Below are 22,623 nucleotides of genomic sequence, written 5' to 3'. Positions count from 1 at the left end.
TGCTTACAGCTCTGTCAGTTGCCTTCAACGCTGTGCCACACATCTTGACATTGTCCCCCAGCTTCTATGACACTTTTCTCCTCTGATGCTTCTACCGCTACTCTGGTAAACCTTCAGCAGGTCTTACAGACATGTCTTTTTTGCTAACATTCCAAAAGCATCTGTCCTTCATAGCCCTTCTTTCTTCATCGTATTTCTGAGCAACTTCACCATTTCCACGCTATTTGCAGCTCTACATGACCAGACTTGAGTATTCCCTCTGTTGATAGAGAGTTTTCATTCTTTATGTGTAAATTATTCAATTGGGCACATCTGCTCCTTCTCTCCTGCACTGCCTCTCTTACTTGGGGAGAGAATACTATAAATATCTACCAAAGATGCTTCTTATCCTACTTTGGACTCTTCTTTGTAATGGCATTGACTAAAACCTTTGCAACAGCCAGACTACTGGGCACTACAGTTTATATTGTTGACTAATATCTCTCAAGAATTCTTGTTTATTTGCCCATTTCCACCTGTTTCTGTAGCCTGGTTTCTAAGGAAAGTGAGCTTGTGTGATCATCGTGCAGAACGGGTACATACGTGTCTGTGCACAATTCTTTTTGTTCTGTGCTTGGACACTGCCTGGCACAGTTGAGTGCTTGCCCATACTCAGACTTCTGGGTACCTTCAAAACACTAATACCATCAACACTAATACCATCACTGAAAAAGTTTCTGTGTTATGTGACCGTGCATAAACGCTGTAAACTGCAAAGCCTGAAGTTTTTGAAAACTAATGGCAGACAGATTTCACACATTGAATTCTCAGGTTTCTACCACAAAAGAATGAGTGTCCAGATATAATTCACTATTTCTGAATGCCGCACATCAGAAATGCCACACAATTCATTATTTCATTATTTTCTTCTACTTTTTTTTTTTAATTTGAATTTAAAACAATCCTTGTAGTCAAACTGTGGCACACAGGAACTATAGCCAAGGTGAGTTTTTTCAGAGTACGCTAAAACCATATATAAAAATAACCACGGCCTGAGTTATGGTAGGAGTCTCAGGCTTAAAAAATGTCAATATTTGTAACTTTTACTTATATACATGTATCTAAATGAATACACATGGAAGGGATTCAGCTAACAGATGTTCAAAAATGCCTGAGAATGCAGGTTTTTTTAAAATGAAAATAAATAACTAAATGCATTCTTGTTTTGAAAGTCATAGCTAGAACTACCTCTGAAGTGTAACTCATACGCTTAGTAGGTCTGCTATTACTACTATGGCAAGTGCAAGCAAACGGCCAGGTAGAGACTAGTCAATTCTATATACAGTAATGAACGCGGCATTTATTTGCAACAATTGTGTGAGCAAATCCTGCATGAAGATTTTTGCCAAATAACTCTAAAATTTTTTTAATAAGCCTTCAATGTTTATTTTCTGAAAAATCATGCTTAAGAAGTGATGATAGGTCACTTTTTTAAAATAAAAAAATTAAATTTCAGCTGAAGCAACGTCTGCAATAATCTAGATTGTTTAAATGGAATCATTTAGAAAAAGTGGAGTACATACTACTTGGACTTGTCCATCTTCTCCTATTTGGTGGATCTGAACCTGCTGAGCATTGGCTAGTGCATAGTGTAGTGCTTGTGGCTGGTTCTGCTGGATCTCATTAGAAGCTGAAACTGAACTCTGCGAAGCCTCTGAAAAAGAGACAAAAATCCAGCTTTATTATCTGTGTATATCTCACGCCAGTGGCCATGCAACAATGCATACTTAAAAACTGTGGAAAACAAATGCAGTCAGTAAGCAGATGCTGATCGTTTATACATTAATATTCTTATTCACTGCTCACCTGTAGATTTGCTACAAATTCCAAAGGAGTTCCAAAGGCTATTTTGTCTCCGAGAACGCATACGTTTAAAAAAGCATCTTTTGTATCTACATTAAAGATTCTGCAACTGTAAAAGTCATATCACAGCAAAACCACATACATTTCCTAAGCAGTTCAACGCTTCCTTTTGTGCACCTGTGTAGCTGAGAATTATTACTGCCCCCACCACCACAAGGATACATTTGAAAACCCATCCTGTAAATTGAAGTCATCATATAAATAAAGGATATCTCTCAATTGTTTTTCAAGATCCATCATCTATAATTCATACTGACACACAGAAGCCTGGAATTATTTTTTTAAAACCTCAAAATGGCAGGTTGGTTTCTTGACTTAGATGAATTTAAACGCTACCTCATGCTGCAAAGTAAGGCCTTCTGAAAATGCTCCTACAAAAAGGAAGACACCTGGGTATTATCTTCGGGTAACAGCGACAGCCACCAGAAAACCATCACATGATTTCAAGAGGGTAACAACTTGCATTAGAAGTAGACATATCATAGATTCATTTCTAGGTTTTCCAGCTGCAGGGAAAAGATTCTTATAAATGTAAGACACAAAAGGCAAGTAAAAAGAACTAATTTTTTTTTTTTTTTTAATAAAAGCACTCATACTTTTTTTTTAAAATATGACTTTTTTTATGCATTTGGTGTCAGTGACGCTGAGAGACTAATAATGTCAATAGTTCTGTACTGAAAGGGTGAAGTGGAATACAATGGACCAGAGACTAATGCTATGTATGGGTCTTCCTACAGGTTAAGATACCACTAGCAGGGAAATGGAGCACTAGATACCATATATCCTTTTAGGAATCAGGAAAAAAAAAAAAATGGGGCTATTAATCAATGACACTTCCGCAGCACATGTGACAAGTTCAAATACGCACTGCCAGGAAAAACCTTAAAATGTCCCAATATCATACTAATATCATACTAGTATCATACTAAGATTCAGCATCAGTCCTAGTTTTCTTCCTTTTTTATTTCAGACATCTTGGAGAATAGGACTGTCATAAAGGGCTTTTAGAATAATGTATTTGAAGAAATATTTTTTACATACAGTACTCCTGTAAACAATTTTAACATTTTTCTATTGCTATGCCACAAAAATACATTGAATGAAATCTCTGAAGCATTAAGTGTTTTACCATTTCTCTAAATTATTTATTGCTCTGACAATGACTTCTATGCTACAAGGGAACGTAAAACACATTAACATCTAACATGTAGTAACATTCAATATGATAGGGCTTTCAGGCTGTCCAAGCACCGGAAGCTATAATGAAAATATTTAAGAAACAGTGTCACTCTACTTCCATTGTAGATCATTTCCTTACAAGATTTTATGTATTGCTTAAATAAGCACTAGATGGGCCTCATCCTGCTCACAGATGACTGATGGCCGATATATTTTGATTTTTATAAAATGATGGTTGGTTTTTTTTGAACCAACACAGCAGGAAGCCATCTTTCATAAAATTTTAATACCTCTGCTTAACACTAAGATTTATACTGAAAGGAGACTGTTAGTTTTTCAAGAATGAGCTTTATCCACTCATACAAATATTTTAATGGAAATGCTCTTTAATAAAACCATCCATTCGGGTTTTTTATATCCTATCTGCAAATGTTTGTGGAAGAAGATAATTTTGACTTTTAAGTCTAAACACGGGAACTGGAAAGTAACTCAAAACCACCAAGCTAGTATTTACTTATTTGTGGAAAACTTTAGTTGCTTAACAGTTCAACTAGACAGCTTTAATTATGTTAACGATATACAAATACAATAACTACAACCAGAATGCTTATGCAGTAACTGAGCAAAACGTAACAAGTACGTGTTTTTGCTGTCTACTGGACATACATCTTTAATACCTTACATTTCACTAGTAGGTAACTGCAGAAAACTTATAATTTCTTAAATATAGTCCGGTTGCTTCCTGTGTGATTCCAGTATTTCCTGCACTGTCGTACAATGCAAGTTTGCTGTACAGAATTCCGGATGGGATTAACAAATCAGAATTGGCAAAGTCCTGTACCTAGTCTGAGAAACTGCACTGCCAACCAAATAAAAATGCAATTTGTTCAAATTCTGATACTAGATCATGCTTTCCACTGCCAGTGGCTTTGTCACAGTCACTGAAAGTAGTCAACAGGTAGTCTAGAAAGATCGTTTATCTAAGCCTCTTTGTCTTTCACTTTTTCTCTCACTTCCATTACCTCAGTCCTAATAATATTTTATGCAATTAATGTTCTGTATTTTTTATTTTACCAATAGCATTTTGTTAGGGCGCTAAATGGCTAAGAAAGCCCACTGTTATTCATCTTGCTTCTTCCAGGCTACCACTAGTCCATTCCAATGTGATTTTGTCTTTCCATCATGCTTCCCACTCCCCCACTACATAATTCAACAGCTGAGTTGAGTTACAACTCAACTTCTAGTCAAACCACACTGTCCAAATACATAATCCTTCATTTAGATGTGTGCGTGTACACACACATATGCATACATACATCACTTCATACGCTCAAACATACGTAGTGTAAACGTAAAGACACATACACAAACAGCAAAACTGGATGTGGGACACAAGCGAGGTAAGATGTGTTTCACTTACAGATTTAGTAACTTTCTAGCAGTACTTTTCCTGTAGCTTACACTTACCATTACACAAACTGCAATGCTGTACTTCTGAGAAAACACGAAGATGCATTTATAATGAGTATTTATTTTCTGATTAAGTCATGCAATAAAAGAGTATTAAAGAAATAAGAGCTGCAGCAGATAAAAATATATTTACATGCATATTATATGCACTTATTGAAATACATTTTTAACTGTGAAGTCCAAAAGCCTTTATTTGTAAACCATCTTTTGCTTCACAGATGCCAGAAATTATTACGCTTTTCAGAGGTGGGAACAGGAGACAGATGGAATGCAATCATACTGTACATCTCGCATGGTCACTTATAAATAGATTTCAGTCTGGCTTCACTGCAACAACCACAGTTGGGTTTTCTTTCATTTTTTGTTGGATTTGGGGGGGGGGGGATGTTCTTCTTAGGAAGAAAGAAGAGAGAGGATTCAACCGTGTCTAAAAACAAAACATCCTTTATAAGTATTGTTTTTCCCCTCTAAATCTCTGACCAGACAAAAGTAATATTTATCCATTTTTAAACATTCCCCATTAAAAACAAACACAAACATGAATAGCACACAGCTTGAATAGAGGATATGTCAGCAGTTATAAATCACTATCATGTAAACTATCTAGCCTCACATTTACAACTTTGATATATTAGAGAATCCCTGGCACTGAGAAGCTATACAGCTGAACTCTTGCTTTGAAATTTTCCATTGCACTCCTTACAAAGGGGTACTTTGACATGAGCCGAACAGCTTATGTAGGGCTACTACAAAGCACGTTATCCATAGCATTCCCAAAGCACCCTCCACGAAATGGAATAGCTTTGGAGCTACCCACAGAATGGAAGATGCTGCACTGACCATTCCACAGGTGATTAAGCTGTGATACAGGGGAAAAAAACCCCAACTGCTGAAATATTCCTTTGTCCCAAGTTTAAACTGGACCTTTTACATTTTCTGTTTGTTTACTGCATGTGCTTACGAGTCAAAGCAAATTTAGCCTGAGTCTGTCTTCTCAGACAAATGTTCAAGAGTTGGCAAAATCACCCCTACTGCAGCAGTTACTTCTGTCACATTTCTCAAAGCTAATCTTCCTCAGACATTGCCGAGCAAGATTAGATTTGTCAGACAAATGTAATTTGTAACCGTTTCAAGAATATGTGTGGTTAATTCTCAACTAAGATCAGTTTTAAAATTCCTCACTTCAAAGGCAAAACCTTTGGCATTTTCTAATTCTTTCCTATTCTCATTATACTTCATATTTATCAGTTGAGCATCTGGCTTCTCATTTTGGAAGAAAATATAGGAGGTACAGATTCTGTAGCAGAGGGGATTCATGCTTAGTCTCCTTATGTGGTGTTATTCAAAATTGTTTTCCTAGTGTATAGGCCTCCCAGCCTCACACTTCTGCTTACAAACTAGGATGTATTTTCTTGCTTCCTTGATGTGTAGCCCTAGCAAGGAAAGATTAATGGCCAGATGTAGCAAAGCAGTCCTCAAAAACAAAAGGCAGGAAAAACACCATTACTGAACAATTAATAGAAATAAAACCGTATACTGTCAACCATTATCTCAACCTGACTCGTCCAGTGCTAAATGCCTCCACAATTTTGCAGAACAGCTTTGAAGATTTGGCTGCACATCCATTTTTATATGTGACATCTCAGCATAGGCTGAGCACTTCAGCCTAAATCTACATATAAATCCCAAAGTCATAGAACTAATTAAAAATTCCAACATGGAAAACTGTGATAACAGCTTTAACAATCTTAAGAGAAATTAAAAGAAAGGGAGAAGGCACTCTTCGATTAATCCTCCTCCCCAAAACCTCATTTCCTACTGCCTTCCCTCCATAGACTGCTAATGTTTTTAAAAAGAGTATCTAGCTAAATTATCATGGCAGCCATGCATACAACTCTTCTCAGGGAAAAAAAAAAAAAAAGAGAGAGAAAAACACACATTAAGGACCAAAGTGTTGGCTCTGAGAAGAGCAGAGCAAACCACTGCAATTAATACCTCAATTCCAACACAAGGCAACAGCTTCAAACAGAAGAGTCGGATAAAATAAGGAAAACCAACTTCTGCCTAAATAGAACAGTCTGCTACAACAACTTTATGCAACCCATAAATCTTGTGGCAACTGTAAAGCTGTATAGTTAATTAAATGTAGAACAATCTGAATTAATATCTTTGGGGGTGAAGGACAGAGAAGAGATATTCATTCATTTTTTCCTACCAGCTTCCTTAGACATGTTTTTGTCTGCAGATCAGTTCCTCTTGAGCTCTTAACACTTGAACACTATCACAGAATTACAACACCAAAAACTTGTAAGGCTACATAAGGACTATGGGCTCAGCCTCCTGCTTTTCTCTGTCATTTGCATAGCTAATTTTTCCGTATGATGAACAGAGCAGAGAGGAAATCTGTTATCATTTTTAACTGCACCACTCAAATCAAAGCCACGTGCTACATAAACTGTTATGCACAACAAGCAGAAAAAGCCTGAAAGTTCTGACACGTCCAACAAGTACATAAGAATGAAGCCAAGAACAGCAATCCTCTTTAGATGTAAATAATTCAGAATTATTTATTATGCATGCAATAACTCATAAAATCACAAAATCACACAATAGATGAGGTTGGAAGTGACCTCTGGAGATCATCTAATCCAATGCCCTTCCTCAAAGCATGGGCAACCAGAACCGGTTGCTTCAGACTGCATCCAGGTGGATTTTGACTGCCTCCAGGGATGGTGTCTCTGCAGCTTCTCTGGGCAACCTGTTACTCTGTTCAACCACCCTCAAGATTCCTCAGAGGCAGAGAAATCAAAGTCAGGCCACAGGCAGGTGAGTTTCAGGCTGCTATATATATATTTTTTTTTTTTTTTTTTTTTTAAATGAGGCAAATTAATTGCTGCTAAAAAGCAGCTCTGGAAAATCAAGTCCCCTAATTCATAGGGGAGGATGTCCAGCAGGGCAGTGACCATGCTGATTTAAGACTACTTCAGGACTAACAAAAATATTATTTTTAATGATATGTAGAGATGTTCAACAATTTTCACTGCCAAACAGAAAATACTAAGTTATTGTAGACTTTTAGCATACCAGTGTTTAAGAAAATACTCTGTAACACATAAAAGAACAGTGCTCCTTTGCAACACTTGAAGAAAGTGCCAATAAAATTCTGCTGATTGAAACATGTATTATTACACTACGACATAACAGAAAGCTATCTTGCTATTATCAGCCCCTAGAGATAGCTGATGAAAAATATTACTTCAAGCCAATCAAACACAACAGTTTGGGATTTGAGCCTTTTTTTTGTTGCACCTCTTGGTCACAATTTTAATATGAAATACTACAATCACAAGTTCAGAAGTGGAAAAACCTTACCAAACTCTGGAAAAAGTTCATATAGGGAACGTGGTGTTCATTCATGAACGCTCAGGACATTGAAATCATATTTAAACCTCTTAATGATGTTTTCAGAACAGCTCAGCTGCGTGGCAGGCACTGTGATACTACGCGTCTACTCAAGGCATCTGCTGATGGCAATAAGTGCAGCTTAAAAAGGAGTGCTTTCTGAAGACTACGGGAATATCTTCTAGGCTAAGCCCGAAAACTTCCCTAGGAAATCGTCACCATTTAGCTAAGAATCAGTGGGTTTAAGTACTTCCGCAAATAGCTTAGGTTTATCATATTTAACCTGGTAAAAGGGGTGAGCGTGAGCGTAAATTTTTCCCCCAAATGGCATAACCCAAAATGCTTGTTTACAAGATGTGAAATGAAAGTGCTTTCCCACTGAATGTGTGTGACACCACTGTTGTATCTAAACTATCAGAGAAGCTGATACACTTAGCTTAAGGTCCTCAGTGACCTAACCTGGCTAGTCACAGAACCACGCTCTACTAAATTTCCTGATCAAACTAAATAAATATAGCTTCTTTAAATAGAAGTCATACAGTCTTATGCTGAGTGAGTGGAGCCAAAACCAGAGCTTCTCAGAACAGCTCGGAGGACGTTATACAAGAAACTACCCTGCATATCCCGCATCCTTCACAGTGTAAACAGGACACAGAGCCATTCACAATCTTTTAAGAGCCTTTTTTTTTTTTTTTTTTTCATTATATGGCAGCTACTATATTCCACCCAACAGGTAAACAACTCAAATGCCTGTTATACGTGAACTGACATGGAGCAACATATTACTCCATGAAACCAAACACAGGTACTCTCCTGCAGACAGCAGTAACCACAGCTGGGTGGAGACCTGACAGAAAGCACCTAGAAGCTGATCTTAATAGCTATAACTAACAATAGTGGGAAAGACAGTTTCTCAAGTAGCTGAATTCCAGACCGTTCAAGGCTCACCTTAAATTGCCCCCTGAAACAAATGCTACCATAAAAACTGTCTGGGTTCATATGTAACACTTTAAAAAGCCGTATTTGACAGCTATGTTGTCATAACTGTGAAATACAGACCTCCTTTACTTCAGAGCTGTGAAATATTACTTCTCTTTCCTGCTAGCTGGCAGCAGGAATTCTGCTATATCCACTATACAGTGCATATAATAAGGAACAGATGCCTGTGAATTATGATGCTGTAGTTCCATTGAGGGGTTCCAGGGATGTCAAACCACAAAGGCAAAGTCTGAGCGGTTCATGAAGTTACCTGAACAGAGCAGTGGAATTACAGCCCTGTCATGCAAAAGCTACCTTTTTAAATACATGTGAATCTACATTTTTCCCTTGTATCTTTTCTTCTCTTTCTTTTCCCTATATACTCATTCAGTCTCTCAGCCCGCTCTCCTGGTTTTCCTCATACCGCCTCTTCTTTCTTCACATGAAATACCACTCCCACCTGATTTTGGAATGCAAATTAGTTTTTCAAAGGACCACCTGATTCTGAAAAGTGGTCTGGTTTTCTAAGAGCTTTTTCACAGTGGGTGCGAATGTAGTGGTGAATTCATCTAACATCTTTACAGCCTCCCAGAAAATGATGCCAATGACATTCTGAGTAAGAGCAATATTTTAAAGAAAATTAACAAAAAACTCTGAACCCACGGGAACCTTTTCACATACCATTACCAAAGGCAGCTGTTAATGTTATTGCCAGTACTCTGCTTTTGGCTGCAAAGTCTACACACTCCTGCCAATGACATGCCAAGATGCCTCAGCTGACCTTCATCATCTTCAGGACCAAAGACATCTTTATAAGGACATGCAGTCACCTCTTTGCTATCTAGGGGACTTGGGAGATGAGATAGACTGTACAGTGGGAAACCCAGGTGGCATAAAAACTCCCGGGAAAATCCTGGAGATTGATGTACCAAAGGCGGCCAGCTCAACTCCAGCTAAATGACCTGGCCAGGGCACACAACCCAAAATATGGCTTTGCAGAACCAGCTCAGGTGTGTCTAATATGGCTTTGCAGAACCAGCTCAGGTGTGTCTGTACCACGCTACTCCCACCTGCTCAGAGAGCATGTTGCCAAAATCCCAGGAGTTAATTAATGTGTCTTTGTAGCCATGGAACAATTTACTCACAAATCAGGTTAGTGGAATTGGGGGGGAAAAATTGAGTTTTCAGCTTAGCCACAACAAAAAAAACCCCACCAAAACTTATTATCTTATGGCTTCCAAAGACAAGAATTCACTGAGCCTGAGTCTGGTTTACATCTCTACACTGGACTCCCCAAATCTCCAAACCAGGAGACTAAAGATTAATATTTTTTAATAATAAATCTCAACAACAGTCAAGGAGTATGCTCTAATGAGCACAGGCCCATAATATCCACTTACTACTGCATTTTTATTCTAAAATACTGATTGCTAAGAGACTGAAAATAAAAATCCCATCAACATATATGGCTTATGGTTATCATTACGTTGATTAGTTGTTTTAATTTGAGAATTTTGGATATGATTCCCAGTTCCAGCACATAAAATTTTCCATTGAAAGCAGATTTTGGCATTCTTTGCATGAGATACAGTGGTTAGTGTTAACATGCAACCAAAAATTTTATGCAGGCAAATAAACTTACTTCCTTTTCTTTGGGCTCACTTCCAAAACACTGTTTTTAATATATGATGTACAAATGTCCCATAACACTGCTTTATATTAAAAGCATGAGCCAGAAATGTCCTATGAGAACACTTCTTAGGTCAGTATTTTTCATTTGTTATTATTATTCATGCCTACATACCTATATGGAAATATAGAATCACCTACAATATATTTAATTTCTTCAGAGGAAAATACTTCAGGAACAAAATTTAGCACGTCCTACTAAATGGCGTGAACGCACTGAGAAAGATTTATTCACTTGACTCCTCTTATGAGCATCAGTTGCAGAAACATTTTGACCTTCTACTCAAAAAAAAGAACGTGGTAAAAAACCCCATATGATAGCACAAAGCTGCATGTGCTGAATTTTTTCAGTTAACACACGTGGATGGATGTTCTCAAGCATCTCAGTGAAGCCAGGCATTCAGATAACGTACAAATCAACAAAGCCAATCTCTCTCACACACTGGAATATACTACACTTTCATTTCTGGCAGACCTGTATTTTACTACTGTTTTAGAGACAGACTCCCTTCTCCCTTTTTCTCTTTGCGAACACACACACACATCTCTCCCCCTTTCTAGGATCATTAATGCACTGCAACCAGGAGCGTGACTGCAATTTGTAGATGAAACACGATTAGAAGCTCATCCTACTTTGGTACAAGCCCCATGAGGCTGCGAAGGACTCCGAATGTACCAGGAGGTGGTTGGCTTGCACTGGAGGCCCACGATGATTTAACTACAAATGCTTGGCGTCACTTAGTACATGGATACACTCCCTGAGGAGCACTGTAGACATACATACACTGTAATAGAGAGGCTGCTTTGCCAATGATAAATGGTACTTGAAAAAAAAAAAAGAAATATGCAACAATATAAAATGCACTCCAAAAATTCAATTGTGAGAAATGTGGGCTTCTCCATGTACCTTTGTTACACAGAAATATTCACATTTGCGGGTATTACATGCACTTGTTGTAAATATAACTTAAGATCAAAATATTTTTCAGGTATATTGAAAAACAAATGGCATTATTACTTAAGTTTCCTTTTCTGTTGGGGTTTGTTTGGGTTTGGGGGCATTTGGGGAGTTTGGTTTTTTTACCTGAACCACTGTAAGATGATGATGAAGGAGTTCGCCTTGAAAAGCTTTTCACGGCAAGACTCTGCCCTCGCTGTTTCCGCCTCCAAGCTGTTCGGCATTTGGAGTCTATGCTTTGCTTGATTCGATACCAGTCAGATTCTGTGATTCCAAATTTGTAAAATAGGTGACCTGTAATTAGAGAGAAACACAAAGGGGTGAAAGTCAGCATAAATCCGTATTTTCAGGAAAATGAATAGGTGACACACACTGTCACACACACACACAAGGTGAACAACAAAGCAACCCTGAAAATTTTAGAGCTGCCCTAATGGTTGACGCTGCCTAAAGGAATACAATGATATTACGAAAAACGCCAAAGCTACACAGTGAAGTGATTTCAACAACTATTCACAAAATTAAGTAATCATACATACACACAAGTATGTATTTAAAAACGTCAGTGGTCTCTGAAGTTTCCTAATCTACACTTCTATCCATGGAAACTGCACTATTACATTCAAGCTGTGCAACACTGACCAACAGAAGGATCCAGCACTCCAAAGCCAAATTTGGAAAAGGTTTATTGCTCACCAATAGTGCTCCACAATATGTGTAAGTCTGGTAAGTAGGAAGCCATGTAAAGCTCCCTATAAAAAAAAAAGGTCTTTTAAAGCTCAGTTCAAAATTCAGTAGAATCCAATGAAAATGCAATACAAAATTATAATCTTCTGAAAATGTTACTACTTGTATTAAGTCATTTAAAGAGCCACATTATGCACTTTCCAGCATTTGGTGCTAAGTTGCCAAACTGTTATATAAACACAACATTGACTTGTGAGTTGAACTGAGTATTTTTGAAACAAAGCTCATTCAGATTGAGTCCTGCTGCCAACTCAAACCAGGTTCATTATCATGTGCAACCTCTGCACCCGAAGGGGAAGTCTAGTTATACAAGAAACAGAGGGAGCAAAACAACTATTTCAGGTATGACAAGAAATACTTGTTTCAACATCTGGACAAATGGCTTTAAAACTGGGAAGGAAACATGTTGTGCATTGTCAGCTGTTTCAAGGTCCTCCTCATACTGCTACATACTTTTACCATTTCATTGTAAGCTTCAGCGTGGTTTATACTTTGCTTAAAGCATCAACAGTTGAGAGCATTTGACTGTATGTTAAGAGAAATTTATAAACCTCAGGGCTGCAGAAAAAACACTTGAAAAAGTAAACCCAAAGGTTCAAACCCCGTGAATTAAAACAGAACTACGTGAACATTTAACATTCTCTAAAACTTCAGTACTTCTAAACTTCCCAGATTTAGATGTGCAATACTGCAGTTAAAAAACAATCCTAAAGCTGCAATATAAGCTTTTATGCAACATGACTATGCTTGAAGGATCTCTAAGATTCTTATTTTCCTTTTGGTATCAGTTGTTTTCCATACCCTGCAAAGTAAAATAAACTTTTCAACCTACTGGGTTTTTGTCTGACACTCAAATAGGATCCTGATCCTGTGAAGTACTTGCTTAAGCTGTTGTATAGTCCTATGAACGGGATATGGTCTGCTCCTGTAAGACACATGATTTGAAGCCTACAGCCACAAAATTCCAGGTTTGCACAAACTAAGAGCTTTGTACTTTCCTTTGTATTACAAATGAGCCCAGAGTCTTCAGAAACTGAAATTTGCAGAGTACTGATCTAACATAGTCAAGTGGAATACTGTATCTCTTAAGCCATCATCATTTTTTAAACACATTTATTTTCTGATGTTTTAAATAATTTGTTTATAGATCTGTTCAAAAAGCAATTTGAAATAAAGTAGAGAATATACAGGAGGAAAACAGGGGCATCAAAAGGCTAACTCAAAAGCACTTTAAAGGCCCCAAGATTTCTCACTGGCAAGTGACAGCAAGCACGTTACTTAGAGATTGCTTTAGAACCCCTACATTATGCCTCCAAAGGGGGGGGGGGGGGGGGGCGGGTAGGAAAGGAGGAAAATAGACTGAAATTATCATCTGCTGCCGTGCAACAGTTTCCTTTCCATAGGTGTCAGCAAAAGGAAAGCACATTCTGTATTGTAAATACTGAGACCACATGTCTCAGTGTAATCTATTACTAATATGCACTACACAGAAATGGGTTTATAAATGTTTGCAGTAATGTCCAATAAAAATAGTTGTGCTTTAACTCTTTATACAACTTCAGCTGTCAGTACGTACAAAAGCACTTGTGTAGTCCTACATAAAACAGTCATATGCTCTGTGGTTATTTTGAAAAAATATCCATATTTCATTCATAAATACATTTTAATGACTTTCACGTTGTATGCTGCTCTGTTTAGAGAAGTGACTGAATCAATTGTAGGTCTGAGAAAACTCTCATAGAAAAGCAGCCTAGATAGGAATTTTAACTATCACAGTGTAATCCACAGGATATTCCCAGATGTTACTTACTTCAGAGAGAAATCAAAAGCAATATAAATTATTTGGGACAAGATAGTCTCAGGTGCTGTGAGCTGTTCATACTAGGAGACCCAAGCCGTGTAGGACACGAGCTTGAGAAAGATGATGAGTGCCAGAGCTGTGGCATAAAACGTCCCAGAAATTGCTCTATTGAGGGAAGACAGGAAAATACTTTCTTCTACTCACTGATCACAAAAGCTATAATTTAATCAACATGGTAAGGAATAGCCATGAAATACTGGGTAGAGACCCCACTGCCTTCATGGAGAGAACATGACTACAGAGGAAAGCACGGAAAATCGGTAACAAGCTAAACAGGGTAGAGTCAGAGAAGAAGATTTTAGGCTAGAGAGACCCAAGACATCAGGCACAGATGTTCAAAGCCAGGTGTGCTTACTTCTTTTCCCTTATTCACGAAACTCCTACTTAGCTGTTACGGTGGTCGAAGATGTAAAACTGGTATAGATGAAAAGCCTGCTGTTTGCACAGATTTTTACCCTAACCGCATACTCAGTCACAGTAACTGCATGTGCAAATTAAGCATGAAAAATTAGCCCTTAAGTACAAAGATAGTTGATATAAAGGTTAAATGAATTTCAGATGTATATATCTATGCAGTTGGTATTACAATCTAAAATGTTATTCTACGAGCAGGTCTTTAACAACCGCATTTCACAACAGTCCACCGATGACCGAAGAAAAATCTAATGCTAACGACAGTGGAGTATCTTAAGTAGATAAAAAGTTCACCATAACATTAGAAACATGATTTACCTGTAGTAGAGAGATATATCCTGAAAACATGTGCAAACAATATTAGAAAACTGAAGCGTGCTGACTTTCTGTTCTCTATCCATAAATGATCACATGCAGGAGAGCTTTCAGCTGTCTCATTCCGAGTATGTCAAATACCAACAAAAGTTAGAAAGGCAGCACTAAAGCAAGGATACTGCAAATAAGACATTTAACTTGGGGAAGTCCATATTAGAAATGACAGAAATACTGCAGTGAGAAGGGATTTGACTTTTTCAGAACATTTGCTAGTCAAAAGCAGCATGAAGCATTGTAATTTGTAAGCAGCACAGTATCTGTGAGCCACATAACCACCCTGCTAAAAACACATTAAAAAAATACATTCAGCAATATAATTCAGCACTTTGGCAAAAAGGCAACAGTATTTTGGAAGACAGATGCACTTATACAAGAAGAGTGAACTACAGGATTCCGATCATCTAAGGATTGCTGACTGTGTTTTTAGCGATCTTTTTATTTAGGACAATGGATGGTTGCCGGTAACATTCAAAACAAAGGATGTGCTTGTTTTAAACATTAAGGGTCCAAAGTTTGCTGTCTTTGGGAACCTCACTTTCTAAACAAAGATTTCTATGAAAACACACCAGAGACTTAAAATAGTTCAGTTATTTAACAAACTGCAAGAGCTTGAGCCATTTCTATAGACCAGATACATACTAGCAGCAGCTTGAGACACAAAGAGGTCGGCACAAAGAATTCACAGCGACACGGGCTATTCTGAAATGCGCAGAGGAAATCATTTTAGTTTGCAAGCAAGAACCAACGTTCAAATCTTAGGAAGCAAAAGCTTAGGAGGAAGGCATGTGCGCATCAGGAAAATTTAAGAAGTCAGCTTGAAAAGCCAACGGGTGCACCATACTAAGTTTTGCCTAACATATCCCAGATTAGAAACACAGCACATTTTTGCCAAAGTTCCTATAAAACCAAAAAGACTGACACAACACGTTCTAGAACGCTGCTTCTGCACCGCAAAATAAATCTTTCTGTGGTTCAAAGAAAAAAAAAAGCTTGGAAATGCAGTGAAGGTGATCTGGTACAAACACAAAGATGGTCAGCAATGATGTCTGAAATGACTATATACTCCCAAACTTTTGGGGCCTCTAAAGTACAACATAGGGGGAGAAAGGGTTGTGTTTTTTAAGAAGAGGGCTAATTGGGAAAAAAAAAAAAAAGAAAATCCCATGAAAACAATGTTCCTAAGAAAGTAATTCTCTCTTTCTTAAAAGGTCAGAAGTCAGTCAGCAGACGAAAATCCACATAAAACATTAAATTGTAAAGAAATTTAATTAAGAACAAATTGAGGAGGAAGAGAAGACATTTGCAATATCAAAACCAGACATGAAATATTCCATCTTGATACCGCACTCAAAATCAGCCTCCTAAAAAACAAACTTCATGTCAATAGCTTGCATTTGGCTATTGCTAGGTTGTGCTGCTTCCCATTCTCCATGAATACCAGATTTCTTTAGAAAATTAAAAGGTAAATCATTCTTTTCATGGACTTGGCAGAGCTCCCTTTGCTGCCGTATATACTGAGATGGCACAGACCTTCCTCTGTTATTGTTACATTTTGAAAGATTTGGGAAAGTGTTAACCCCAGAGAATCTAACAGCCACGTGTATAAAATAAAGACATATTTACATTAGATGTGTAATCCAAACAGATTTGGTTAACTGTTCCTTCCATTTCCAAATTCAACATCATTTTTAAAGTCTAGAGAAAAAGCAACAGGATGTCATAGTCAAAATTTATATGATTAAACTGATGAACAGAATCTTTTTTTAATTGACAAGAATATGATGGATATTATGAAAAACAAGGGCTTCAGATTCTGCCTGCACAGAATCATGAAGAGGGGCGATTATTTGGGGGTTTGGCTAACAAAATGCATTTTTTCACATAAGGGTCATACATTTGGAGTTCTTTTTATTAAACGAATAGCGTATGACAATGAAATCTGCTGTACTAAATATTGGAACAGCGGAGGAAAAAACTAAGCACCTCTGAAGTTACTTCTTGCGCCTTCAGGCTTCAATTCTTCAAACGTAATTCTGGTCATGCATTGACCATATTGAAACAATTTTCAAAAGAGTAATTGTTTACTCATTTGACAGCTGGGGGGGGGGGGGGGGGGGGGGGGGGTATGATCTCCACAGCTGGGAGGTAGTTTCCCTCTCCAAAACTCAGAAGCGTTTAGGGTTGGGAAAGGGATGCAGGAGGGGAGGGCAACATCCTCCTCATTCAAGGAAACCTCGCCCCGTTAGTCGGTGGGATGGCAGAACCTTGGCAGCTTCTCCAACGTCACATGCTTGTGAACATCAATCATGTCACCAGATAATCGCTTTCCATAACACTGTTCTCATCCACAGGCTAAACAACATCCAAAAAGACGTGGGGGGAGCTGTTAAAAACACGGAGAGAGGGAGGAGGGAAGGAAAATTCAGCTACCAAGCAATTATTCTGTTTTCCATTTTATTTCTACAGTTCCTTTGTTTAACTATTATATTCATACCTTTCAAACAGCTATAAATTTATAGACTACTAGAGTGTGCACACTTTATAGTGCAAACTATATTCAGGGGGTACTTAGAACAGCCTCAAATACAACTGAAATCCTATTCTACTACAAATACCTTAAGAAGGATTTACTAAACCCGTGTCAGTAACCAGAATATTTTAAACAGTCAAATACTAAAATCAAACACTATAAAATGTTCACAGAATCTGAACTTTTCCAGGAAATTTTCAATTGTCAGCTTTTAATGAAAAGAAATGCCCTGTTTTCCTAGGTGCAGAAGATATGGCTAAAGAGGATTTCTGCAAATAAGATTCCATAGAAAACGCATTATTTTATTGTACTCTTCAACTAAGTTATAATAATATATAAACCTCAAAATTCCATGTTAATCAAATCCCTTTCCACTTGGACAATAGGAGCTCAACTCTATACTAGAGATCATGAGGAGTCTCATCTTAGGTAACTTTATGACAAAACACATAATTGCTATTTTTACAACAACTGCTTTACAACAAATACCTAAAAACTGTTTACCTACAGTATGAAAATTAAATGTCATGACAAGAGAGTAAGGAAATCCATAAATACCACTAAGAACACAACTGAAAAAGCCAGGCACGTTCGAGGAAACACACCAGATGTGAAAAACGTCAGTGAAGTCCGTAGTCTTAAGTGTGAGCATGTGATTAGACAATTTAGGGAATAAGGACTAACTTTGGGGACGTGAAAAAATGTTTTTTCCAGGAGTGTATTGCTCATATTGCTTAATTCTCCTGGCTTCCAGATGCCATCATGATGTGGGTGTTAAATAAATACACACATCAGCACATTAAGGAACCAAAGTCTAAACATTGTATTTTCATATCTTTTACAAGGTAACTGGAATAGAAGCGAGACTGTGGACATAAATTTCTGCAGACTGAACTGACATCAACCTATCAGCATCCCACTCCTACTCCCCAAAACCCCAGTAACACAGGTCTTACAATTACCAAGGCACCATCCGCCCCAAACTAGGACTACTATAAAATTCCCCGAGTTCAAGAACAGGATGGGTTGAGGTAACATCCTATCACTCATTGCTTCCCTTTTAGCATGAAAATCCTTTCTAATATACACAAAAGCAGCATGTTTTAGCTATTTCAAGAAAACCAACTATTTAAAACAATGTTTTCTCATCTCAGATCCTAAAACAAAGCCAAGTTCAAATTAAGTATCTGTCTGGTAGGAATACTTTCTGGGATCAAAAGGGTGCATTTTGATGTACCAGCATCAAAGCAAGCCAGAAGAAGTGTTAAACTACAATCAGCAACTATTTATAAAATGCTAATTGCACTGTTTAGACAATCTGCTGATTACAATTCTACGCAAATAGAACACTAAACCATTTGGAAGAACAGGCGAGAAAGTTTTCCTCAATAATGCCAGATTACTCTCTCATGTTGAGGAAACATTTCAGAAATAAACTTCTTTTAAATGTCTACCAAACAGCATAAAAAGTGTTGGCACACGCAGGCTTGTGTCTCAGTAACAGATTAAAGCAAAAGTGAATTATTCACTGCTTCAATCGTTAAAACTTTCCCTGTCAATCTGAAGCTGCAGAGCTGATGATTTTGTGCAGACAGACGGCTGTAACCACATCTATTTTTGCATGTGTCTCAAGCATACCAGATCAAAGGCCTACTGCAAGAGACCATTCACCTTTTACAAGTGACTGCTAGAAGACTTTCTGCTTCAGGCAAAATACGTGGGCTCCAACACCCAGAGAGTTTTTTTGTTTGTTTATTGGTTTTGGTTTTGTTTTTTTAAAGTTATGAGAAAGCAGTACAACCCAAAAGGCATGAGGTTTCTCTTTCTCTGTTCTTGCTGTTCTTGCTTCAGATAGAATGTCTTGTATTTTAAAGGATTTAAAGCATTTTGAAAGCAAATGTGACATGAGAAAAGCACCTTCTTGATGCTTAGGTGCAGCTCTGGCTCAGATTTCATTCTGGCAATGTACTGTTCCTCAAAAGAAATAATAACTAGCTTTGATTTATCAGAATATTTAACATCTAATTTTATTTTATTAAAAGCTAATTTTTCAGACTATTTCATTCATATTTATTAATATTTATTTAGCATATTTGCCTGAATATTTCATTTTTAACAAATCATAGAACCAGAGGAAACATGAAATTTAAAATTCTTTTAAATGCCCTAGTTCTACAAATTAAAAGGACCCATGCAGGTCTACAGGACCCTACCACAAGTTTCAAAATCAAAAATAAAATTAATTTGCATCTAGACTCTCCAAACGCCACCAACGTATCCTCTTCCAAAAACAGAGGAGCTCCTACATTCAGACACACCTTACCACCTTTCTGGAAAAGCAGCCAGTCGATTTTGATCTATTTTACCAAGGGCAGGACCTGTTTGATTTTGACTCTTCAGGAGGCAACCATACGCATGCCAATCATGCCATCTAGTGGAGTGTCCAATTTACCATCCTGGCAAGAAACGACTGCATTTTTATCCATGCATGTGTATGTTTGCTCAATCTCCGACTGCCTTGCAGCGCGCGCCAAGTGCTACAAAAGGTTAGCAGAACTGCAGAACCAGAGATACGCTGTGAAATAGAAGTGAGCGAATTAATCGCTACAGGAATAGAGTATTTTTTATGTTTCTGGTTGCACACTTTGATTGAAGCGAGTTCCACGCGGCATGTTACAGTAGTGGCCGTGAGGCATTCCCGGAGAGATCTTTTGATCACTTTCCTCGGATGGTGACAGAATATCAACAGCTGCATAAATGTAACTGTTTAATAACCAGAGTATAATTATCAAAAACGTTAAGGGTCTAACTCATTAAATGAATCAATCAACCCCAAAAGAAAACAATTCTAGACCAAATCAGAAGTTTTATAATGTGAAAATAGAAAAGTCTTCATGTCACCTACTACAGACTTGCCTCAGTTCACAAATTACATGAGAGGTATTCCACTGCGATGATACTGGACAAATAACATACATTTGCTTCTATTTTTTTCCCCCATCTTTAAAAGAAAACACATTGCTTACTCTAAAAACATGTTGCAAAAATCCAAAGAGACAGAGCAAATAAAACCTTGAAAAAAGATCTATGTTTCATTTCCTCTCAAAATATATATATTCATGCAAGGTTTGGGTCTCAGTATGAAAGCAAGATTGCATACTTCATATAGCTATAGCTGTACAGCTAAAAATTGCAGTGGCAGCATTCCATACAGACTGCACAAGCATTTTCATCTGAAATGGCTTTTCATGAAGATTAGGACATAAAGACTCCGACGCTTGTTTGACATACCCGGCCGCGAACAATCTCCTTCCAAATAAAATACCTAATGTGCTCATGATAACTATTCCCTTCTTTTTGCATAATAAAAATGCACTTAGGGGATACCGTGCTTTAAAGTCTTCAGTTAAATTTACCTTTTAGTTTTGCATATGCAAAGTGTCAGAGCATTCATTTACGATCACAGTCAGCAAGCAAAGATCTTGCTATTTCTTTTACTCACTGGGAGAAACAATCCTGCAAGGTTTATCAGACATCATTCTGTTTTGGAATGGAACATACCTAAGTAGATGAAGTGTTTATTGCCAAAGGATCAACTTACTGTTTGAAATCAAAGTCTGGTGCTCAAAACAAATGGAATCACCTAAATTGAAGCAATAACGCTTGATCAAAATAAATGCTTCTGATTTGAAGGAGCTGCTGCCAGTAACCACACATCAGGTCATTTTTGATAGCCACAACTTTACAAGAGAAGTTGATTAAACAGCTGTTTTGTCTTTTACACAGCAGCACAATGCGATCTGACAGAACCGGCAGCAGAACCGATGGAAAAAGGAGGGTTGTTGCTTTAACCACCCCCTTCCCGAGACGTCCCGTTACATAAGCCCTCACCGCAGTGCCTCGGGAGCCCATCTGGATGGCAAACGCCACCACACGTGCCGCCAAGAAAAACTCACTTATGAATCAACAACGAAAATTTCTCCCCTTCCGAAGGAGCTTGTGGGTTTGGAAAGGACTGGCACGCAGAAACCTGAACACTGCGGGAATTTATTTACATTTTACTTGCAGTCAGCTTGAGGCATCTCCTCACTTCACTTTTTAACCCTTGTGAAATGGAGAAAAGAAAGTTCAAAGCCAGGAAAGGAAAAGCTATGCAACTTTCTGGAATTCCTTTTACGAGATTTTGTGAAATCACAGCTCTCCTTGCATGCAGCAATGCGTTTTCCAGATGAATGTACATTATTTCTGCGCTGATCAATCTGTGTTTGGTGGCTGAGCTGCTTTTCCTCTCAAAGTGTCAGGGATCAAATACTTTCTTAGACTCTTCATGTCTTCTAAAACCACACTATAAAAGTTCCATTTTGTCATTTTTAGGCCTTTGAGAGTAAAAAAAATATTTCTCGTCTGGAGTCCATTGAAAATTCACCAGGATATATTATTTATGCAGGGATTGAGCCTGAGTGATACTGGTAACCACCAGCCTCCTCTACAGATGGCGAGAGTAAAGCACGCTCTGAATCAGGCCCTAAAGAGACACCGCTACACACTCTAGTAACTACCCTGCAGACAGTCATAACACTGGAGAAGTTCCATGTATGCAGGAATCAGCCCAAAGACAACAGTGATTAGTACATCCGTGATACAGAGAGTCCTCTATTTCACTTGTAACTTCATAGCTCGGATGGATCTTCAGTATTGATAAATATGATCCTTGGACATCGCACTCAACATATCGATTATAAATGGTCCAATACTTCTTGCTGACATCAGGGTTTTGGGCTTGTTAATACATGAATATGTAATGACTTCAGAAATCCGTGCAAGGGTCCCTTGATTTTCATTAGAAAAAAAAACAGCACTTGTTCAACCAAGTTATTGTATTTGTAACGGTAACTTTCCCAACGAGCACATCTTTCTTACAAATTACACAGCTTGCCCCTTTTTTCATTACACACTCCTGAAGCAACATTTAAAGTCACTGAGAAAACTGCTTTTATGCTCACAGACTTATCTGAATGTTTTCAGCTGCCTCTCGAGAAGTGAGGACCAGCACACTTCAGCATGTACTTTAAATAAGTCTGGCCAAAGTGGAAAAGTATTGACAGGATGGAACAACCG

At 37.8% G+C, this 22,623-nt stretch overlaps 1 protein-coding gene across 4 annotated transcripts in view; it reads right to left on the bottom strand.

Moving 5' to 3' along the window:
• BANP (BTG3 associated nuclear protein) overlaps nucleotides 1–22,623 on the bottom strand; it is a 154,879-nt gene that overhangs the window by 74,102 nt on the left and 58,154 nt on the right. For 3 of the 4 annotated variants that reach the window (XM_075510991.1, XM_075510993.1, XM_075510994.1), the window contains 2 exons: nucleotides 11,705–11,872; nucleotides 1,556–1,693 (listed from right to left, as the gene is read on the bottom strand). In XM_075510991.1, coding sequence (XP_075367106.1) covers nucleotides 1,556–1,693; nucleotides 11,705–11,872 — 306 coding nt within the window. The remainder of the gene's footprint in view (nucleotides 1–1,555; nucleotides 1,694–11,704; nucleotides 11,873–22,623) is intronic. The other variant, XM_075510992.1, reaches the window with a different exon arrangement.

This window comes from Mycteria americana, chromosome 8, assembly GCF_035582795.1.
Source record: "Mycteria americana isolate JAX WOST 10 ecotype Jacksonville Zoo and Gardens chromosome 8, USCA_MyAme_1.0, whole genome shotgun sequence".
In the NCBI taxonomy this organism is placed as follows: Eukaryota; Metazoa; Chordata; class Aves; order Ciconiiformes; family Ciconiidae; genus Mycteria; species Mycteria americana.
The sequence above is the reverse complement of the archived record's forward strand: the minus strand, read 5'-3'. Positions and strand labels throughout refer to the sequence as shown.